The 24377-nt window shown below is 35.0% G+C and overlaps 3 protein-coding genes and 2 long non-coding RNA genes across 7 annotated transcripts; 4 read left to right on the top strand and 1 right to left on the bottom strand.

Moving 5' to 3' along the window:
* The first annotated feature begins 1632 nt into the window (after positions 1-1632).
* LOC112750998 (uncharacterized) lies at positions 1633-3681 on the top strand. The gene is made up of 2 exons (XR_003176145.3): positions 1633-2633; positions 3082-3681. It is a non-coding gene; the product is annotated as an uncharacterized lncRNA (long non-coding RNA).
* A 474-nt stretch (positions 3682-4155) lies between these two features.
* On the bottom strand, positions 4156-6925 carry LOC112750997 (uncharacterized). 3 transcript variants are annotated; one of them, XR_003176144.3, is made up of 3 exons: positions 6491-6925; positions 4897-5421; positions 4156-4696 (listed from the first exon to the last, which is right to left on the bottom strand). It is a non-coding gene; the product is annotated as an uncharacterized lncRNA (long non-coding RNA). The 3 variants fall into 3 exon arrangements; XR_003176143.3 differs by having other exon boundaries at positions 6514-6925; XR_011872401.1 differs by having other exon boundaries at positions 6561-6827.
* Positions 6926-9481: 2556 nt separating this feature from the next.
* LOC112749099 (uncharacterized) lies at positions 9482-10943 on the top strand. Its single transcript, XM_025797366.1, has 2 exons — positions 9482-9971; positions 10054-10943. The coding sequence occupies exons 1-2, from the start codon at positions 9482-9484 to the stop codon at positions 10941-10943; spliced, it is 1380 nt and encodes a 459-aa protein (XP_025653151.1).
* Positions 10944-10964: 21 nt separating this feature from the next.
* On the top strand, positions 10965-11864 carry LOC114925373 (uncharacterized). Its single transcript, XM_029292993.1, has one exon. It carries the CDS (start codon positions 10965-10967, stop codon positions 11862-11864), a length of 900 nt encoding a protein of 299 aa, XP_029148826.1.
* Positions 11865-16419: 4555 nt separating this feature from the next.
* Positions 16420-23891, top strand: LOC112749098 (uncharacterized). The gene is made up of 6 exons (XM_029293342.2): positions 16420-18187; positions 20249-20364; positions 21116-21150; positions 21624-22233; positions 22388-23263; positions 23747-23891. Exons 1-5 carry the CDS (start codon positions 16519-16521, stop codon positions 23255-23257), a joined length of 3300 nt encoding a protein of 1099 aa, XP_029149175.2. The 5' UTR covers positions 16420-16518; the 3' UTR covers positions 23258-23263; positions 23747-23891.
* Positions 23892-24377: the final 486 nt, after the last annotated feature.

The following is a 24377-nucleotide window of genomic DNA, read 5'->3' as shown; positions in this document are numbered from 1 at the left end:
ACCTTGGACAATCAATTAAGCAGTGATTTACATTTTTCCCTAAATTGTTGCATCTAGGGCAGATTTCTGAGACTGTTGGTATCCTTTCGTGAAGTCGAGTACGAACTGGGATGCCGTCATGAAGGGCTTTCCACAGGAATACCTTAATATTCGGCGGACATTGAAGTTCCCACAACGAATTCCAGAGTCTCTTTTCCCTGCACAAATCGGGTAATTGGCTGATTGGAGAATGCACCATTTGAAAAGCTGTATTATAGCCGGAAGCCACCGTGAACTTGCCGTCCCTCTCATTTTTTCAGGTAATCCGATCTTCTCCAACTTTCATAATAATAGTTTGTAAGATTTCTGATGCAATTTCTGAATTGAAATTATTTTTGATTATATCCTCCTTCCACTGTCTATTATGAATGAGAGTTGATTAACCCAAATCAAATTTGGGTCTGTAACTGTTTGCTGTTGTTCGGATATTGACTTCACATTTTTAAGCCACCAATCCTCCATAATTCTAATCTGACTGCCTCGTCCCACTTGCCAACGAGTACCTTGTTTGATAATTTTCCTTCCTTCTAGTAAGCTTCTCCAGGCCCAAGAAGGATTTCGCCCTGTATCAGCCCGTAGGAAAGAAGAAAATTTAAAATACTTACTTTTGTAAATTCTGCTTATTAGAGAATTAGGTTTCGTGATGATTCTCCAGCCTTGTTTAGCCAACATGGCTAGATTAAATGCTTTGAGGTCTTTAAAGCCTAATCCTCTATACTTCTTTTCTCTGCAAATTATATCCCACCTAATCCATTGTAATCTTCTTTTCGACCCCTTTTGTCCCCACCAGAAATTTATCATCTTTCTCTGAATCTCGTTTAGCAGTGTGTCTGGGAGCTTGAAACAGCTCAAAGTGTAGATCGGAACAGCCGTAGCTACTGCTTTAATTAAAACCTCTCTCCCACTGATCGACAATAATGATCGCTTCCAAATCTGTAGTTTCTTATCAACTTTCTCCTTTATAAAGTTAAAGGTCTGAGTTTTTGATCTATTAATCACTGCTGGCAGTCCTAAATACTTATTTTGTCTGCCTACTTGTGGAATCTGAAGTAGTTGATATAAGAATTCTCTGTTCGGATTAGGAGTGTTCTTGCTATAGAAAATAGATGACTTAGAGAAATTAATTGTCTGCCCACTAATATCACCGAGATAGCAATAACTTTATATTTGAATCCTCTAAATTTTGAATTCTATTTTAGAGGATAAAGTGTGATTTCTCACCATTGAATAATTTTTTTTTTATATTTTCTCTTAATCCCACCTATAAAATAAGATGTTTGTTTCGGTACGATGATAAATTCATATGTATCGATACGATAAAAATGTGGACAAATTAAAACTCAACACATAAATTACAATCTGACATATCAGCATTTAATTTTTATTTTTTTAAAATATATAATATAACATTATTTTTACTAAAACACCTCTATAATTTAATAAAAATAAAAAATAATTTTTATATAATTATACAAAAAACTTAAATATCCTTTTTTTTATATTGAATAAAAATTATCCTTTTAAATTAATTAAATTTTAACATTCAACTAACTTTAATTTTATATTTTAAAATTTTAAATAATTTAAAAAAACAAAACAAAAACACATGAAAAGAAAAAAATAAAATAAAAAAGAAGTTGTTCATTGTTCTTCGTCTCCTCCCTCCTCTTCCTTCTCTCTGCTAAAGGAGAAGAAGAAGAAGAAGAAGCCCTCTAACCCTAAACCTTTTTTCTCGAGCTCCAATCAGTACTGCGACGCCGGGGTCTTCTGCTTCCTCTCTTTTGTCAAAGCTGCTCACCATCTCCTCTAGTTGTGCGTGGTTCGAATCTGTTGCAGCTGCGAGAGACGAAGCCCGTCGTATACCACTGCTTGCTGCTTGCCGCTTGCCTGAAGCGCAGCAAGTCCATCGCCGTACCAAGAAGATCCAGCTCTCTCCTCGACCCCGCTATCTCTTCTGACTCCGTGATTGCAAATTGGGGCTGTGATTTTGTTAAATATTAGCATGCTTTAGCCTTGCTCATGCAATTATTAATTGGAATTTCTTCGAATGGAACATGATTTTAATCACATGATTGTCTGAATTTTAATCACTTTTTTTTTCTCTTTGGTTCAATCTCTTTATTTTGTTTCTTTGTTCTTGTCAATATAATGTATCAATGCCTCTGTTATTGGGATTTCTCTGTTTTGCCAAAAATCTGTAGTATGGTGAATTTTTTGGTTTCATGGATGCTTACCCTTTTTCATATTTTAATAAGTATTTATGTGCTTAGAAGAGCAATTGACTCTGGTTGCAAATTCGGATTGTTGGTGGAACGAATGCAAATTGGGACTGGTTTTCTAGTTGTTGGTGGACTAGCCTAGCTTGCTGGATTGATTAATTAATTAATAGAAGGGAGTGGTGTCATAATCTGCATTGACTCTGAAACAAGAAGTGATGTCTCGGTTCCTTCAGTTTCTTATATGGTTGGCGAACTAAGATGAAAATGACTCTCTTTAGAAGGCCATTTTATTGTTCCGTACTAGAGATTTCTGTGACTTATTTTGGGTTCATGGCTTGATGTTTTGAACTCATGAAGAAAAAAAACTTATAGGAGGTTTGCTTCTAAATATCCTTCTTTTGTTCCATGATTTTAAAATGTTATGATAAATTTTTCAAGTGGTACAAGGCTTTTAAAATGTTATGATAAATGTTATGATAAACTCCCATCCTTTTCGATTATTGTTATTGTTAGTCCTACAATACAAAATTTCAATGCTGCAGTTATCATGAAAGGCTTTTTCTGTTTTGAATAAATGATTGGAAAAGTAGAGCTTTTATGTAAGTATTAATTTTTTATTAGGCATAATCTATCATAGTGCATACAAATGTTTGCTTGACATGTTTTAGTTTGTGGAGTTTTCATTAGAAGTGTTAATATCTCTTATACAAGTCTTTTTTTTCCCCACTAAAATGCTTCCTAACTTATGTTTCTCTATTAAAAGTTTTATGCCTGTTAATGAAGAGTAATTTCTCTGATATATTTGTCATCTGTTTCTTTACAGATTTTGCAATAGGCACAGATGATGTGTACAGAACTGCAGAAGCAATCAAACTTGCTGGAGCAAAGATAAAGAATGCAAATTCCTTTGATAGTTAACATTCATATAAAATTTTATCAGCCTTTGAAGTTTTAATATAATGATATCTTCTACTGTTGGATAGCACAGTGACATTGTGCAAGCTCTCAGAAGGGGGGATCTTCGACATGCACTCCAAGATCATGGCTCTTGGAGGCTGCTCCATACTTCTACCAGCTACAACAATCTAATCCTCTCCACTAAATTGCCTTGGCCTTAATTATTGGAAATATCTGAGCCAAAGGGAAATGTTTTGCTAAGATATCAAGTCTGGTTCAAGTAGGACAGGTTAACTAGTGAGTAAAGGTAGAAATCCCTTTGAATGTCATTTTAAGATTTATTGTTAATGCTTCAAGCTCCCCAGTCCTAATTAGCCAGGTTGCGGTTTTAACCATTAACGCTCTATAGATTTTGTAAATTGTATTCAAGAATAACGAAAGGGAAGATTGGTTCCTGCTCATTTTTGAGAAAGTGCCATTTAAAGTGACATATAGAGATAATTAGATGAAGTTTCACTCTTCACCATACATTATTTTATATTTTTTCAACATTACAGTCTGATTGTATTTCGATCATTTTGCACATATATATTACACGTATATCCAAAAGAAAACACTGTCAAATCAAATTTTATAAACAGCACCAGTAGTTAAATTTGATTTATATTACGAAAAGGAAGTTAAATTTAAATACGTTTAGTTTCATTTCATATTGGAATTATATATTGAGAACATTATACCAAATACGAGGCATATTTAATTTCATTTTAAGTAACTTTAATTATTCTTTGTGAAATGTGAAGAAAGACAATGGAAAGAAAATGATAAAGGAGTACTTAACCCCCATATTTTGAGGAAATAACAAATTTAGTGACAATTTTGAAGAGTAAACAAAATTTCTAAAATGATTTCATCCCAAATAAGATTCCTCTTAATTCTTAAATAAAAATCATGCATTTTCACGCTACAAAACCCCTTGTAGGAACCAAGACTTGTGGAGTGTCATCGAATTTAAAATTTCATTACTAAGACTATAGAGCAACTATAGAATTACATGTAATGTAACCAAATTAAAAGTCTCAAATAAAATAAAACCATAACTATCGAAATTAAGATAGGTCAAATGAAATCCCCATGCAAGATTTCTTCTTATCTTTGATTTCCAGTTTCCTTGAATCCAAAGGCATGGTCTCCAATGTAACAAGTCCCTTCTATCTTTAATTCCGAGTTACCTTGGCCTCAACCAAGACTAGGAAACTATTCACTTTTTCTTAGCTTGTTAACATTGTTGGATTTCAAGCAGAAAACCATTATAAATGCATACTCATAATAGCCATTGTTACTGATTCACAGTTTCCTGCTAGAATCAAAGCTTCAAGCTAAGATCAAGGCCGTAGCGTCCTGCTTCGCGCCGCCCGAGATGTGATCCATCCAGGTGCATCCTTCCCCCACTCTGGATCCTTAACTTCTAAGAAGTTATAAAAAGGCTTATTGTCTGATGCATTTGATCCTGAACGATGGTTTGAGTCATCAGTACTATCCTATAAAGTTTCAAAACCAAATGTATAGTTAGACACAAACTATAATTAAGAAAATTGTTCTTCATTGTTCTAAACCTTTGGATAGATAGAAAATGTACAAATTTTATCTTATGAGAGGAGCATTTGTTTAATTATTTGCTTCATTCCTCAAAAAGATTGATAAAGTTACTAAACGGAACCAAAGAGTTAAGAATATTGACCTTCTGAAATTTCTTGCAACTTACTTCCATGACTTGGTTGTAAGTTAGCATATTGCCCTTGGAAAGAACACCTTGAAACAAATGCATAGGTAGTGCTGGTGGATGAACATCATGATGAGTCGCAAATGATGGAACATTTGCTTGGCCATGTACGCCAATGTCAGAATTGAACCTTTTGTTGTTGAGATCCAACAACAAAAATCAATAGCCAAGAACTGAATCAATAGCTCAGCAAAGAAATTTTTCCGGCAAATTCTTTTTGAAAAATCAATAGCTAAGAACTGAATCAATCATTGACCTTAATAGCATCAAGGCATCAACTATAACAAATCAAATGCCTATATGAAATTAAAGTAAAATATGCCTTACAAAACCTACTCAACTAGAAGAAAAAGTCAAGAAAGCATTAAATGTGTGTTTATAATAAGAACTTTTGTTTGAAGGGAGTTCTATATGATTGTGCAGTCCAAGTGGCAATGATCCTGAAGAGTAGTCAAGGATACCACCTCCAAGAAATTGATTCATCTGCAAGCATAGGTTTAAATTACACATGATACTTTCAAGTTTAATAGAGTAGCAAATAAATAAGTACTTCTCTATCTGATAGAAAAATGCCAAACTCACTTTCAAGTTCTACAATGCTGATTAAAAGAACTAATGCACCAACATAAAAGAAGTCAGAGAAATACTCAAGAGGCTGCTAGGTATTATAAATAAAATTCGTTACAACTGGCAGGTCATGGAGTTGCTGCTTATCAGTTTTGGCAAGAAAACTAAGTGGAACTATCTTGAATTAGAAAGATAGAAAGCAATAAACTATAGAAAAAAAGGAATTAAGTTTTGTGATTTGTTATTGATCATAAAAGAAGAAATCAGAATCATAGCCTTCTCTCTACAATGAGTTACACTATACATCAAGTGGCCTCTCTCTATTATATACTCTTCACAAAAATCTATGGTGCTATCATACAGTGTTAAAACTCACAATATAGGCACGGATAAAAAGAAAGAAAGAAAGCACATGCAGGAACAGAGAATGACACTTAAATAATTAAGTCTACGTCGGTTAACATCAAACGGAAAATTTTCAAGCACAGGGACCCTAGTTTGTTCAAAGGAATTAGATTAGTATATTAAGTATTTTTTGGTCTGCTCTATATAGCTGGAAATTATTTTTATTATTTTAAAAGCAAATTAAAGTTCCTCAACTCATTTTACAAAAAATAGCTAGATAGTGACATAAAGTATTACTTAAGTTCTTATATTCTGTGCACTTTGTACAGGGAATATAATCACTTGTAAACAATTAGGAACTTGGCCTTTTTGTCTGAAAGTTAGTTCTGCAGTAATAAAAACTTACAAACTAATTGAAATCACTTAGCACAAATGAATGAATCTTCATAAAAACAACTAAAAAATAAATGTGAAATTCAGACAGAGGATTGAATATGGACCACGGATTTGGGTTGAAATTCGGACGAGCGTTGAAATTTGGGGGAATTTGATTTTGAAACTAACAGAAACTAAGGCACTTCGGAAAAAAAAACAAAAATTAAGGAAAACACAGAGAATTGGAAGAAGAGTGAAAGCATACTTTCTCTTCTTCCTCCAGACTACCTTTTCACCAGTGGCGCGCCTCCTGTGCAAAGAATTCCTAAAAATACCTGAAACCCAAGCGATGAGCGACTCGGCGACGGCGAGGACCCGAAACCAGAAGACTACAAGCCACAACGACCCGACGAGTTGCTTCTGTCGCCGACGACGAGAAGCCCAGGGAAGGCCGCAACGAGACCCCAGCGATGAGGCGAGGCGAACGACGAGGCGCCAGCAAGTGTGACTGAGACAGACTCCAGTGAGACAGAGAGACTCTAGTGGGCTAGTGGAAGTGAAAGTGAAAGAGAAGAGAGAGTTTGAGTCTCAGAATTGAGAGTGAGAGACGTTTGAGAGTGGTAAAAAAATCCAGTCAAGATGAAGAACATTTTTTTTTTTACTTTTTTAGATGCTTTTTCTTTTTTGTATGAATGAGTATAAGAGATTAGGGTTCATGGAAAGTATTAATAAAATTGAAAAAAAAAAAGTAATTACCCAAACCAGTTCCCGAGGATTTTAGAATCGGACATTTTAGTCCCCAAGGAAAATTAATACATAGATCAATCCCCAAGGTTTTACTCCGGCAGACAAATCAGTCCCCATTTCATTTTTCGGCAGAGTCAGTCCCCAAAGATTTTAAAAATGGACATTTTAGTCCCCAAAAAAAACTAATGTACAAATCAATCCCCAACGTTTCTTTCTGTTAGACATAATAGTCCTCCTTCCAAAAATAAAATAAAATTATTATTATTATTATTATTATTATTATTATTATTATTATTAATTGCACAATAATATTGTACTATATTTTTTTGTATTTTTTGGACAAAAATAATGATACATTTATTCATTAAATTCTTATATATATATATATAGTCACTCAATAATAATAATAAAATTATTAGAGATTATTTTACAAAAAATTCAAAATTAAAATTATTTAATATTTTTGTATTTAATATAATCAAAAGATGTCTTAGGTAAAAGAAAATATACATTTGTATTAAAAAATATGTATTAAAAGAAAATATTTTAATTTAAATTTATATTAAATACATATTTTTTTAATACAAACATATTTTTTAAAATAGTACGTCTTTTGATTATATTAAATACAAAAATACCAAATAGTTTTAATCTTGAATTTTTTGTAAAATAATCTCTAACAATTTTATTGATTATTATTATTATTATTATTATTATTATTATTATTATTATTATTATTATTATTATTATTATTATTATTATTAATCTCATAATAATATTATACCATGATTTTTTGTATTTTCTAGATAGAAATAATGATAAATTTATTTATTAGATTCTTTTATATATATATATAGTCACTCAATAATAATAATAATAATAATAACAATAATCATTAAAATTATTAGAAATTATTTTACAAGAAATTCAAGGTTAAAATTATTTGATATTTTTGTATTTAATATAATCAAAAAATGTATTATTTTAAAAAATATGTTTGTCTTAAAAAAATATGTATTTAATATAAATACAAATTAAAATATTTTCTTTTAATACATATTTTTTAATACAAACATATATTTTTTTTACATAGGACATCTTTTGATTATATTAAATACAAAAGCATCAAATAGTTTTAACCTTGAATTTCTTATAAAATAATCTTTATTATTATTATTATTATTATTATTATTATTATTATTATTATTATTATTATTATTATTATTATTATTATTATTGAGTGAATATATATATATATATATATATATATAAGAATTTAATGAATAAATTTATCATTATTTTTGTCCAAAAAACACAAAAAATATAGTACAATATTATTGTGTAATTAATAATAATAATAATTATTTTATTTTATTTTATTTTATTTTTGGATGGAGGACTATTATGTCTAACAGAGAAAAATATTGGGGATTGATTTGTACATTAGTTTTTCTTAGGGACTAAAATGTCCGTTTTTAAAATCTTTGGGGACTGATCTGGGTAATTACTCTGCCGGAAAATGAATTGGGGACTGATTTGTCTGCCGGAGTAAAACATTGGGGATTGATCTGTGTATTAATTTTTTTTGGGGACTAAAATGTCCAATTCTAAAATCCTTGGAGACTGATTTGGATAATTACTCAAAAAAAATTTTAGTATAGATGAATAATCAGATGGATTTTTGTATATTTTTTAAATTATTTAAGATTTTAAAATATAAGATTAAAGTTAGTTGAATGTTAAAATTTAATTAATTTAAAAAGATGATTTTTATTCAATATAAAAAGAAGAATATTTAAGGGTTTGTTTGGTGTCATTCTAAAAAAAAAAATTTTTTAAATAATTTTTTTTAAAAGAATTTTTACAAAAATAAAAATAATTTTATGTTTGGATATTTTAATTAAAAGTACTTATTTAAAAAATGTTATTGTTTGAACACAAAAGTACTTTTAGAATAATAAAATTACTTAAAAGGACATTCAGGCTCAAGAATTTGGATATAGGAAAGCTGGTGGTGATTTGGCTAGAAATGGAAGAATCATGTGTATTACTACTTTGTGGACGTCTGTAAAGCAAGGCCAACATGCAGAGGGCGTGTTGCCTGCTACACGCCGGGGGCATGAAGAAACGTGGCGCAACGTCGTTGGTCGGAGCTGGAATCACGCCGGGGGCGTGTTGACTCAGCACGGGGGGGGGGCGTGCTGACCTGGCCCTAGCACGTGGGAGGCGTGATGACACGTGGCGACACTTGATTGGCTGCGGCAGGCAGCACGTGGGGGGCGTGGTGAATGCTCCCATCTATATATAGGCAGAGCTGGGCTGCATTTTTATTTTGAGTAAGAGTGTGTGAGTGTTCTTTGAGTGTTCTGTGAGTGTTGGTAGTGCAATTGAGGGTACTGCAAACTTGGTGGTGTATCGCAACGGTGAAATAATACGCAATACTCATGAGGGAGTGAGGTTTGTCTGCCAGAATTCATTTTCGTTTGTGGTTCCATGCACCATGACGTTAATGGAGCTTCAGAACGGTCTCTGTCAAAGCATGGAGAACGGTACGTTAATGAGAGTGAGCAGAATTTTGTACCGGAATCCAGTTGTAGTTTTTGGTGGTCTAATACAGTTTGATACCATGCCAATCACTGACGAAGGGAGTATGCAGAATATGTTTCAAATTTACCGGCAGACTCAGATGCGACAGCCACAGATTGAGCTATATGTTGAGTTTGAAAGCGTAGAGACAGAAGGGATTCAAAATGTTTTAGATATAGAGGACGATAGAGCTACAGTGTACGAGGGAATGAATAGTGACAGCGAAGAGGACTTCGAAGCCACTTATGAAGCCGGCGATGAAGACGAGGATGGTGATGTGGGAGTTGAGACAGCAACGGAGAATATAGTGGTTCATCCCTCGAGCAGTCAACCGATGAACGTGCCACCATTCATGCGTGAGTTGGATCTCGATGCCATGCATGCACCGGAATTTCTGGAATATACAAACATAGGTACGTCATGCATGAATAATATGTTTTTGTTAATTGATACTTTTGGAATGCTTAATGAACGATGATTTTCCGCTTTCTGTAGGCGTTGCTGATCCTGAGGACGGAGAGTTCCGGATTGGAATGGAATACAGTTCCAGAAAGTCGGTGGTGGCTGCAATTAGAAGATACACTATCGTTAGAGGAGTTGACTACGAAATGTATGAGTCTGAGCCACAGACCTTCTATGCAAAATGCAAGATGTATGGGCGTGGGTACGACTGGCTTATCCGAGCCAGCTTGATACGGAAGAAAGATTGTTGGGAGATACGCAGATACAATGGAAGGCACACGTGCACAATGGGAATGATTTCACAGGATCATTCCAAGTTGGACTCGGATACCGTTGCTGATAGTATAATGCCGTTAATCGAGACTGACCCGTCAATCAAGGTGAAATCTATAATAGCAGAAGTCCAGTCAAGGTTCAACTATACCATCAGTTACCGAAAGGCTTGGTTGGCAAAGCAGAAATCCATAGTGAAAGTTTTCGGTGGTTGGGAAGATTCTTACCAAGCCTTGCCATGGTGGCTCTCGGTCATGGTTCAGAAGATACCTGGGTCAGTTGTGCAAATAGAAACACGCCCACTGTACAACGGGAATGAGGAGGCGCAAGGTGTAAAAATACTTCATCGCGTATTTTGGAGCTTCAATCCATGCGTTAGGGCATTTAGGCATTGCAAGCCTCTAGTTCAGGTGGACGGCACACACCTATATGGAAAATACAAAGGAACACTCCTGGTCGCTGTTGCACAAGATGGGAACCAGAACATTGTGCCTATAGCTTTTGCGCTGGTGGAAGGGGAGACAGCTGATGCGTGGCACTTCTTTCTCAGAAATCTGCGAATGCATGTTGTCAGAAAAGACGGTGTGGGTATGATTTCAGATCGGCATGAGTCAATTCGAGCAGCAGTAAATCGTTCCGGAGGTGACTGACAACCTCCAAGAGCATGGTGGATGTTTTGTATAAGGCACATCGGCAGCAATTTCCTAAGAGCATTCAAAGTCCCTCACTTGCAGAAGCTTGTTGTCAACATTGGGTATTCAAGAACGGTGGAGGAGTACAACATCAACTATAAGAGGCTGGGAGAGCGAGGCGAGGCATATGCCAGGTGGTGCGATGCCATTGGACTCAGACATTGGGTGTTGGCATTCGACGAGGGGCATCGATGGGGCCATATGACGACCAACCTTGTCGAGTGCATTAACTCAGTGTTGAAGGGTGCCCGTAATCTACCTGTGCTGGCGCTGGTCCGAGCAACATATTATCGGTTAAATGAACTTTTTACACGGAAGAGTGCCGAGGCTCACGAACGCAAGCGTGCTAGGTTTACTTACTCCGTATTTGCACAACAGCGGATAGAGGCAAATATGCAACAGGCTGGGAATATAGTAGTGCACCGGTTTGACAGACAAAATGAGGTGTTTGAGGTGCGCGACATGGCTAGCGGGAAGGTGTCAGTTGTTGACCTTGCGCGACGGACGTGTGACTGCGGGCACTTTCAGGTGGAACGACTACCTTGTCGCCATGTTATTGCTTGCTGTGCTAACCAGTGTCTCGATTGGCAGCTGTATCTGCATGACGTGTACAAGATGACAGAGATTCGTAAGGTATATAAATTTGAGTTCACACCGTTAGGTGATCCCGAGACATGGCCCGCATATGAGGGACCCACATTGGTCGCTAATCCCACCTTGAGACGAACGTCGAAAGGTCGCCCCAAATTGACCCGGTACTTGAATGAGATGGATTCACGTGACATGCGTGGTCCTCGAATATGCCGCCTCTGTGGTGCTCAGGGTTATTGTCGGAGTCGATGTCCTCAGCGTGCTGGACCGAGTGGTGGGGGTGAATGACGTTTAATTTTTTCGTGTTTGTAAGCTGATATTTTTCATAGTAGTCGTGTTTGTATTTTTAAATTTCATAGTAGTTGTGTTTGTATTTTTAAATTTGTTTTGTGTAAGCTGATGATTTTCATACTAGTCGTCTTTGTATTTTTATTATTATCATTTGCTACCTTCGTGAAGTAAACATACAAAACGTTAACTACGTTTTACATAGGTCAACATACAGAACATACGAATTACATTAGCTTAATTCTTACAAGTAAATCTAAAAACCCTAAATCCAAGCTCACTTCTTTCCAGCCATCCAATTCAGTCCCTTACCCATGATGCCCTGACCAAATCGAGACGGAGTATACCTATCAGGTGGATTTCGCTCCGTCCGTAGGTCATACGGGTGACCCGGAGCGGCCAAACCACCTCCTTCTGCCGGAGCAACCGACCCACCTGCCTCGCCCAGATCGCGTGACCCACCTGCCTCTGCCGGAGTGGAGGACCCACCTGCCTCTGTCGGAGCGAATGCACCTGGGTTGTAGTCATCAACAACTGTGTAATCCCGCCGATGGAAACCACTATCACATGACGCAGTCGCTGACGAGGGGTCGGAACCATGACCCTGCAAACCATGGCCCGTACCTACTGATGCCCCATGTGGAGCAGCCGGATGTCACTACAGTATTCGATGACCACGCTGTGGTGCGCGCCGAATGACTCTACCTGAAACATGATTCGTTGAAAAGATTTACATATGTAACCCTAAATCAAACATGCATCGTGAATATAACACATGACTAAAATAAGACTTATTACCTCTTTGCAACTGGTATCTCAGCGGGTGGAATGGTGTTCCTCGGTACGGGCGCAATACATGGCATTTGCTCCCATGCCCAAACAAACAACAAATTAAGAGGTCCATCCATCTCCTTTGTATCAAATCGTGATGCACGGCATAATGTTCTATAAAGATGTGCAAGACATGCTGACCCCCAACTATAAGTATGGATCCGGTCGAAATCTCGAAGCAACGGTAGATACTTCGCGTGGGCGTATGCGGTCGACTTATCCGCGAATAAGGTCGACCCCAACAAACAGAAGATATGACATCTGACATATCGCCTAACAGAATCCTCAGTGTCTAACGGCTCCGCGTCTCTGACACGTCTTACCCAAGCCAGCTTTATATAGGATTTTGAAGAATTACTGACTTCTGGCTCCCGACCGAATATCGCGTAGCTCTGGCTTTGCACGAAGTCGCCACTACTATCTGTCCATCCACTCACAGCCTCTCCGTCAATGGGTAGGCCAAATATATAAGCGACATCTTCCAATGTCGCTGCAACCTCACCCACCGGCAATACGAAGGTGTGAGTCTCTGGCCCCCACCTTTCGACCAGAGCAGCTAATAACGGGTGAAATCCACGTATTACCCCAATTTTAGAGACGTGGTAGAATCCCGTGGCGCGTAGGTAGTTTTCCACCATCGGATTCCACGTCTGTGGCGGATCCAGTTTACGCACCAACAAATTCCTGTTAGGCTGCATTAAAAAAATGTTAGTTTAAATAGGTTATATATATTACAAAAAAATTTGTTATTAATATTTATTAAATTTCAAATTGTTTGCTAACCACATGAAATAATTCCATTTTAAGAAAAGTTATTAAAAAAAATATATATTAACATTTATTTATTTCTTTATCTACTGTAAAAAAAATTATTGAATTAAAATAAATAAATAAATAAATGTTAATAAATACATTAAATTATTTATTCACTGAACTACATATTTTCTTTGTTTACTGCCAATCATTTTTTTTAAAATAAATAAATATATAATTCTTTTCTTTTTTTTACATAAATAAATAATATTTTTAATATTATTTATTTTTTCAATGATAGTTCACAGAGCTAGTTCATACATATTTATTTATCTATTTATTCTTATTAATATTTTATAAATACCGAAAAAATTATTTAATCTTAAAAAATTCAAATATTTATTATTTATGCATTACTTTCATTAATAATCATAACAAAATTTATATATTCAAAAATAAAAAAAATATATGATAATACTAAAAAAAATTATATACAAAAAATTATAATTATATTTTACAGATTCAAATTTTATTCTAACACAGTCGTAAAATATAAAAAGAAATAGACCTTCTTCTATATATTTATAAAATACTAACAACAACAATATTTAAAAAACTTCAGTATATAATAAATTAAAATTTATCAACTTACATAAATTGGATGCTCCAAATAGTTGATAATATGTTCTTCAGGCGCCGCATAATTACATACCATTTTTTTAAATTTCTACAATTTTTTTTTATTTTTTTTCCTACAAGCACCCCAACTGATTACACCTTCACTACCACTACTATTACTCAAGCTACCCACACTCTATTTTAACACTCACACTCACTCAAATACGCTGCCTTTTTTTTTTTTTTTTTCCTTTCTTGCTTCATGCCACACTCTCTGTTCTTCAATGGAGGAAGAAGCTGAATTTATAGGGGCTGGCCGCTGGTTACCGGGGAGGGGGGTGTTCCCTGCATGTAGGCAGGCCTGCAACACGCTCCCGCGTGATGCTGCCACACGGAACCCAGCAAGCTTCACGGATTACACCGCTTCTCGCCGCCCCCGGTGCTGTCAGCGCGCTTTCTTTTCGCTAGCTCATCACGCCCCCGGCGTGTTGTCCCTGACACCACCCTCCCGGAAAACACCTCTCTCACCCATATCGGGCCAATACACCAACAATGTTTCCATAAAGAAAATAATTTCTGGGACATTCAATCATAAAAGAGTTTATTAATAATAATAAAAGAAAAATAATTATTTATACTAATTTATTTGATCCGATAATTGATTATTTCTTCCATTGCCTGAACATCTTCTTGTGTTGGTTCTTCCCATTCATTAATTTCAGAATTTGTTGATCCATTTTTTATAGTAGTACTGTCATCTTCATTGGCTTGTAACGAAACAATATCTTCAAACTTTTACAAAATACTTATGTCATCAGAATCCATCATTCTTATAAAATTATGAAAGGTGAAAGATGCAACAATAATATCACGCTGGGTTTTAAATTTGGCTCTTAATGACATGTTTTGTAGTATCTTCCATCTTGCTTTGCATACTCTAAAAGTCCTTTCAATTACTGTCCTTAAACTTAAATGACAATAGTTAAACTTTTCATTGTTTGATCTAAAATTTGGCATTAGTCTAAATTGTGGAATATGATATCTTGTATGACGATAAAGTCCTAAAAATTCCTTAAAAATTGGATAACCAGCATCAATTAAGTAATATTTACCTGAAATACATTAAAAAGTATACAAAAATCAAGTCAGTTCTACGATTTGAATTGGAACCTAGTTCTGAGGTTCAAGATATGAAGGAGATATTGAATGTACAAAATAATATTGCTATATTTACTTTACATTGCAGGGATGAGATTAAATAATCTGGAGGTGCTTGACTTAGGAGATAACTCATTGAATACTTCCACTACCATTCTATCATGTGTGGATGGCTTTTCATCTCTCAAGTCTTTATCATTAGCTTCAAATTGGTTCGAGGCAACTTCTTCCACATATGACATGCAGCTTTTCAAACACTCTCATCGAATTTGCTTAGTCTAAAGGTTCTTGATGTGAGTGGTAATCATTTGAGTAATGACATGCTTCCACCTCTGGCATAAGCATATCACACATTTGTATAGTAGGCATGTAAAAAGCACAGTTTAGTGCCCAAGTATTTGGCGTTGATGTACATTCATCCATGAAATAAAAGAGTAAAAAATGTCTTTTTAAAATTTTAGTAAGGATATTTTTGTTTATCAATGATTATAAAATATTTTTTTAAAGAAAAAAGATCTTTTAAAAAAAAATGTAAATTGTAGTTTTTTAAAAAAGATAATTTTTTTTTATTTTTTTAATATTTTTACTTTTATTATTAGAAATTTGTCAAAGATACTACAAAATAAAAAAAAAATCTTTTTTATTGAAAAAAAACTTTTTTTATTAAAATAATGGTACCCAAATATGTACTAAATCTTTTTGTATATTATATAAAAAATATTTTTTATTTTTATTAAATTATAAGAGTGTTTTAGTAAAAATAATACTATAATATATATTTTAAAAAAATAAAAATTAAATGCTGATATAGAAATTATAATTTACATGTCATGTTTTAATTTGTCCACATTTTTATCATACTAATACATATAAATTTATCATCACACCGAAGCAAACACCATAAAATAAATAATAAAAGTTCATATTTTATTCTTTAAAATAAAAATATAAAATTTAAAAGATCTAAATTTAATAACTTTGGTCTTTCAAAACTTTAAAGAATTATTGATATATAAATTAGTGTGTTTTAATTTACATAGAACAACTAAATCTGGTCATTCAATTTACATAAAAAAAATTGAAAAGATTCATATAATATTTTTTTATTTAGATAAATTATGTAATATTAAATTGGATTTGGTTTAACTGTCTATTTTACCCCAAAACTTACTAATTCTTTAGTTTTGGCAAATTAAAGAAATCAAATAAGCTTGATATCGCTCTCACTCTCTCAGGTGGAAGCACTCTTCAATTCATTCCCTTTTACAATACTCCACTTGATTGCAAGAAAAGAATGTTGTCATTGTTCTCTTCCTCAGCAATCAAATTAAGGTATGCTTTTCAATTCCCAAATTCTGTTTCCCACTCCGCTCTCCGTCTTTGCTTCCCTTCAACTTCATCCCTACACTCTCCCTCTCACTCTCAGCCCCAATCACTTGATGAAGCTGTTGATTCCTTCACTCGCATGCTCTCTATGCGTCGCCCTCCGTCCATCTTCCAATTCACCAAGATTTTGGGATCTCTTGCCAAGACCAACCATTTTCCCACCGCCATTTCCCTTTTTCAGCAATTGCAAGCCAGGGGAATTGCTCCCAACTTATTTACTTTGAATATCTTAATCAATTGTTGCTGTGGCATGGGTCGTATGACGCTTGCTTTCTCTGTATTGGCCAAGATTTTTAGGATGGGTTTTCAACCTAATGCCGTAACGTTGACAACAATCCTGAAAGGCCTCTGTCTTTCTGGTAATGTTGAAAAAGCACTGCACTTTCATGCCACAATGCTGGCTCATGGATTTCAGTTTAATCAAGTCACTTATGGGACCTTGATTAATGGACTCTGTAAGACCGGACACACATCTGCTGCTATTCAAGTTTTGAGAAAGATCCCACAGTATGGAATTGTTCCTGATGTCGTAATGTACAGCGCAATTATTGATAGCCTCTGCAAGGTTGCGCTTGTAAGTGATGCTTTTCATTTATATTCTGAAATGCTTGCTAAGGGAATTTCTCCCAATGTTATCACTTACAACACTCTAATTTATGGATTGTGCCTTGCGGGTCAACTCAAGGAAGCCGTTCTTTTGCTAAATGATATGATTCTCATAAACATTACTCCTGATGTTTATACTTATAATACTTTGATCGATGGGCTATGCAAGGAAGGAAAGATCAAAGATGCTAAGAATGTGTTGGGCTTGATGACAAAACATGGTGTGAAACCAAATGTGGTCACTTATAACAGCTTAATGGATGGGCATTGTCTGGTTAATGAGGTAAATAAGGCAAAATTTGTATTCAACACTATGGCCCAAAGCAGAGTGTCACTTAATGTTCGAAGTTACAGTATCATGATTAATGGCTTGTGCAAAAGTAAAATGGTCGATGAAGCCTTGAATCTCTTTGAAGAAATGCGTCGTAAGTACTTGGTTCCAAACACGGTAACTTACAACACTCTAATTGATGGCTTGGGAAAATCAGGGAGAATCCTTTGTGCCTTTGAGCTTCTTGAAAAGATGCATGATCGAGGTCAACTTGCTAATATAGTCACTTACAGTTCTTTGCTGGATGCTTTGTTCAATATCAAACAACATGACAAGGCACTTATGTTATTCAATCAAATGAAAGAGAGTGGCATTGATCCAGATATATATACATACAGCATACTTCTAGATGGCCTGTGCAAAAGTGGAAGACTTCAAAATGCAAAAGAGATATTTCAAGATCTTTTCATTAAAGGCTATCGTCCAAATGTGCGGACATACACCATTATGATCAATGGGCTTTGCAAAGAGGGTCTGCTTCACGAAGCATTGGCACTCATGACAAAAATGGAAGACAATGGTTGCTTACCAGATGCTGTGACTTATGAAACAATCATTCGTGCTCTTTTTGGAAACGGTGAAAATGATAAAGCGGAGAAACTTCTTCGTGAAATGATATCTAGAGGCCTATTGCAAGGATAAAAGTTGGTGAGATTCTTCTTGTTAGACATCACAAAATGTTGTTTGTATCTCTTTCTTTTTAACTTGTGTTTTGTTACCTTCTTCAGGATATCCATTACATATTAATGCTTTTAGATCTTGACATGATTGTTACTCTTTATTCTGCTTTATCCACCCTAAGCGTTTGCTTTGTCATTGCTTATTTTATGGCATTTTCAGTGACTAGATGGTTGTCATACGTTTCTTGTGGGCATCTATCATTATTTCCTTTTTCTTTTTTGTAATTATATAAATGCATTGATGTTAATTTTTCACTAAGCTGAAATGGTTCTGATTTCATCATTGAAGGGGAATCACGTGTTAATAGTGAAGCTTTCCTGCACTCTTATTGTCTTTCAATCTTTTCATTTCCCCCACATTTAAGGTAAACTCCCATGCAGCACAAACTGGCTGATGTAGCTTTAGATGAAATCTCAAATGTTATTTTGCAAACATCTTCTCATTTTTCTGTGTTCATGCAGTTATACATGAGGCATAATGTACCAAAACAATTAACATGACAAAGAAGGTAACTGATTTTCTTGTTATATAGAGTAAATAAATTTTGCTATTAATTCAAGGTACAAATATCCGTGGGTAACAAAACCAAGCTTGATTGATTGGCAATTTGGCATATATAGAACAAAGGAAAGAAGGGGCAGAACAATTGCTCTCCCCAAGCCCCAGCTAGGAAGGGTTGCACATCAGCCAGGGGGATAATCATGGACGACCCGCTTAGCAGTTTCGTCGACAAAGGGCAGCCATCCTGGCAAGTAGAAGGAGATAGTCAATAGCAGTCAAACGGACCTGTGGAACTGCGATTCAAACTTCAAAGTTTAAGGATTTTGATCAAACACCAGCCTCTTGTGCAATCTCCAAGCACCCCAAAGAGTAGCAAGAAACATTTGCACATGTTAATGCTCACAAAAGTTGGAACACTTCATCATCAATTGCATGTTCCCATATAGTCATGTTAAGAAAAATAATATGATCAATCTGATTTTAATGAAGTTTATTCACTTCTTTTTGTCATACTGATCTTACAAAGACAAGTTGTATGCACATATTATGTTACAAGATTAATAATGGCCTATTAGATTTTATCATGGTAATTTTATATGATAGGGATTGTTCAGTGGGGAGTATTTTGATTTGTTAGCTGAGCTAAACTTGTAGGTTGATGGCTTGATAACTTTCATCTTTATGATGGCTCTACCATAGATCAAATGATTCATTTGAAACGTTCTTGAAGTTATCATGAAAAACATTGTTCCATTTGTTTGTTTGTTTTCTTTTTTCAGGAAAAAAATATCGACATTAAAAATTTTGAAAAAAAGGCAGTTATGATTTGTTTTTTGAGGGGTTTTCTTTAATGTAGAAATAGAAAATAACTAGTTTTTCTAAAAAAAAATGAAGTATATAAAGAACTGAAAACAGAGGGTTCAATTTGAAATATTATTACTAAAATCTATTCCCCTTTCGGCTCTCCGTCTTTGCTTCCTTTCAACTTCATCCCTACACTCTCACTCGCAGTCCCAATCACTTGATGAAGCTGTTGATTCCTTCACTCGCAGCATATGCTCTCTGCGTCGTACTCCATCCATAATCCAATTCACCAAGAGTAGAGTTTGAAGAAAAGTGCTCAGCAATTGAAAATGAGAATCAAGCTAGGATTAAAGTGGCAGAAGAATATTGTTCCTCAAACACAAAATTAACAATATAAAATTGATGCAGACACATAAGTGCATGTCAAGGAAACCAACTTGTGAATATCAAGGCAGTTCAAATTTCCAATCCAACATGAACAATATAAATTCAGTATCTGCCTACTACACTTACATACATGCAAATATGTACCAAACTAAGAATCTATTGTTCCTCAAACACAAATCTGTTGTTAGCAGACGAACCTAATGAGACTTACCTAAACAAGTGGAAATGTAGATTTTCCTCTTTCCGTGAGTTTGTAGTAGTGACTAGTAAGCATGCAATGCTTTTTATGTGTTCAACCTTTATGATATTTGCTTTACCTACTATGCAGATGCTGAAGATAGTAGTGAATCATTATGGACATGCATATGTGATACCAATGATTTCCCTAAGGTGGCAGTTGGTGGCTGTAGCTCTAGTTACTTTAATCCTGCAACTGCATCTAGGGTATCTTCCTTTTTCCTTTTTGCTTCCTTCTGCTAGTATGGCTTTGCATACCATAATTAGAAACCCTTTGCTTAATTTTAGCTATGTAGATTTAAATAATGATTTGAATCCCTTTATTTTCAACATATTTGATTTCATGGCAACTATAACTAAATGGTGATGATCAGTATATAAAATTATAAATTCATTTTGTGTTTGAGGAATAGATTCTTAGTCTTTATGTATAACTATATAAGAAAGCATGCAAGTGTAATAGGTAAATACTGAATATTACTGGGTTAGACTACACAAAATGTGGATATTATTGTTCATATTGGATTGAAAATTTGAAATGGCTTGACGTTCACAAGTTCATTTCCCTGGCATGCACATATGCATTTGAGCGGTGTTAAGATAGTTCGAGGCAGGTGTTGTGCAGCTGTTTGTGTAAGATCAAGCTTTGCACTTTTAGTTTTGTTCCATTTATATCTTTGTACCCTTTATTGCTGAGATTGTTAATTTATCCATCAGTGGCATTTATTTTTGTACTTAAAGATTGATTAATAAATATAATGATAGTTGCTGAATGACAATTTTAAGTGCATTTAGGTGAGGGAATGATGAGGAGTTTATGTGAATCCATTGGTGGATATCAAAGATTGAAAGAGTGTTAAACATCACATGCTGATGATGCTGCTGCTGGAATTGACATATAATCATAGTCGACGCATTGCCTTAATTTGTTGTTGTTAGGTGTATCGTGTTTCTGTAGTGTCTCTGCAACGGCTTTGATTGGTTCTTGCAGCTGTAATGCTTTTTCACTTATCTCGACGGCTTATTAGGCGAAATGCTCTCTTTTGTTTTTTTTTTTTTTTTGGGGTGGGGAGGTATAAAAGAATTATGCTTGAGATTAAGTATGATTTGGTACTGTTTGATTTTTTATTTTTACATGGATAATTTGGAGATGTAATATATTTTTACTTTATTTAACTAATTTTAAAATTTATTATTTACATTATTCACAAAAATCATTATCTATATAACAAAATCTGTTTTCTTTAATAAAATATGATAGTATATATAAATGTGTAACCGATAATGCGCTGCAAAAAGTTGTCTCAGACATACCCAACAAAATTGAGAGAACTATTTCCGCAGAGATAGCAACGTCTAGTCGTCTACGTCTTGGACCAGAGAGCAGACAGCACTCCCTCTAACTTAACAGCCAAAGTGCGAATCACTAAAATGTTGTCATCCTCAACCTCAACGATCATTTTTAGGTATTCTCTTCTCCAAATCCCTAATTTTGTTTCCTTCCCTTCCTCTTCATCTTCATTCTCATCCCTTCACTCTCATTCTACTCGTCAAGTTGATCAAGCTGTTGATTCCTTCACTCGCATGCTCTCTATGCGTCGTACTCCTCCCATCATCCAATTTAACAAGATTTTGGGATCCCTTTCCAAGACGAACCATTTCCACGCCGCCGTTTCCCTTTTTCAGCAATTGCAAGCCAGAGGAATCGCGCCCAGCATAGTTACTTTGAGCATTGTAATTAATTGTTGTTGCGGCATGGGTTGTATGAAGCTTGCTTTCTCTGTATTGGCCAATATTTTCAGAATGGATTATCAACCTAATACGGTAACATTGACAACAATCCTGAAAGGTCTCTGTCTCTGTGGTAGTGTTGAAAAAGCAGTGCGCTTTCATGACAGACTGCTGGCTCATGGATTTCACTTTAATCAAGTCACTTATGGGACCTTCAATGGTCTCTGTAAGTCCGGACACACATCAGCTGCTATTCAAGTGTTGAGAAAGATCCCACAGTATGGCATTGCTCCTGATGTCGTCATGTACAGCTCAATTATTGATAGCTTGTGCAAGGATACACTTGTAAGTCAGGCTTTTCATTTATATTCTGAAATGCTTGCTAACTGCTAAGGGAATTTCTCCCGATGTTATCACATACAGTTCTCTCATTTTTGGGATTGTGTCTTGCGGGTCAATATAAGGAAGCCATTGATTTGTTAAGTGATATGGTACCTAGAAACATTACTCCAACATTACTCCAGATGTTCATACCTATAGTATTTTGATCGATGGGCTATGCAAGGAAGGAAAGATCAAAGATGCTAAGAATGTGTTGGCTGTGATGACAAAACATGGTGTGAAACCAGATGTGGTTACTTATAACTGCTTAATGGACGGATATTGTTTGGTTAATCAGGTAAATAAGGCAAAATATGTATTCAACACAATGGCCGAGAGTAGACCGTTTCCTAATGTTCGGAGTTACAATATCATGATTAATGGCTTTTGTAAGAGTAAAATGATCGATGACGCCTTGAATCTCTTCGAAGAGATGCGTCGCAAGAACTTGGTTCATGACACGGTAACTTACAATACACTAGTTGATGGCTTGGGAAAATCAAGGAGAATCCTTTGTGCCTTGGAGCTTCTTGAAAAGATGCATGATCGAGGTCAACCTGCTGATATAGTCACTTACAATTCTTTGCTGGATGCTTTGTTCAATATCAAACAACATGACAAGGCACTTATGTTATTCAATCAAATGAAAGAGTGTGGCATTGATCCAGATATATATACATACACCATACTTATAGATGCCATGTGCAAAAGTGGAAGACTTAAAAATGCAAAAGAGATTTTTCAAGATCTTTCTATTAAAGGCTATCGTCCAGACGTGAGGACATACACTATTATGATCAATGGGCTTTGCAAGGAGGGCCTACTTCATGAAGCATTGGCTTTCTTGTCAAAAATGGAAGACAATGGTTGCTTACCAAATGCTGTGACTTATGAAATAATCATTCGTGCTCTGTTTGAAAAAGGTGAAAATGATAACGCGGAGAAACTTCTTCGTGAAATGATATCTAGAGGCCTATTGCAAGGATAAAAGTTGGTGAGATTCTTCTTGTTAGACATCACAAAATCTTCTTTGTATCCCTTTCTTTTTAACTTGTGTTTTGTTCTCAATCATCTTTCGATTCCATATTAATGCTTTTAGATCTTCACATGATTGTGATTCTTTATTCTACCCACACCTAAGTGTTTTCTTTGTCGTTGCTTATTATATGGCATTTTCGGTGACTAGCTGTTATATGTGGCTTGTCGGATCTATCATTATATCCTTTTTTGTTTTTGTAATTATATATGTGCATTGATGTTAATTTATTCCTAAGCTGAAATGGTTGTGATTTTCATCATTCAAAGGGAATCCTTGTTAGTTGTAAAGCTTCCCTGCACTCTTACTGTCTTTCGATCTTTTCATTTCCCCCATAATTAAAGTAAACTCTCATGCAGCAGCATATTGTCTGATGTAGCCTTAGATGAAATCTCAAATGTTATTTTGCAAACATCTTCTCATTTTTCTGTGTTCATGCAGTTATACGTGAAGCATACTGTACCAAAGCAATCAACTTAATAAAAAAAGTTACTGATTCAAACTTCAAAGCCAAAGGATTTTGATCAAACAGTAGCCTCTTGCGCAATCTCCAAGCACCCCAAAGAGTAGCAAGAAACATTTGCACAGGTTAATGCTCAAGAAAATAACTAGTTTACAAGGGCAAGCAGTAGCAGAAAGCCAATGGATTTTATTCAGATGCCATTAAACTAAGCAGCAAGAATGCAACATACTACAGTAATAGGGCCCAAGCATCTAAGTCTTTATGTATTAGAAAGCATACAAGTCTAGTAGGTAGATACTGAATATTACTAGCTTAGACTATACGAGATGTGGATATTACGTTGATCATATTGGATTGAAAATTTGAAATGGCTTGACATTCACAAGTTCATTTCCCTGCTGACATGCAGATATGCAGCTGAGCGGTGTTAAGGTAGTTCGAGGCAGGTGTTGTGCAGCTGTTTGTGTAAGATCAAGCTTTGCTCTTTTAGTTTTGTTCCATTTATATCTTTGTACCCTTTATTGCTGAGATTGTTAATTTATCCATCAGTGCATTTATTTTTGTACTTAAAGATTGATTAATAAATATAATGATAGTTGTTGAATGACA

This window comes from Arachis hypogaea, chromosome 15, assembly GCF_003086295.3.
Source record: "Arachis hypogaea cultivar Tifrunner chromosome 15, arahy.Tifrunner.gnm2.J5K5, whole genome shotgun sequence".
Classification (NCBI taxonomy): domain Eukaryota; kingdom Viridiplantae; phylum Streptophyta; class Magnoliopsida; order Fabales; family Fabaceae; genus Arachis; species Arachis hypogaea.
This window is presented reverse-complemented; position numbering and strand designations above follow the sequence as displayed.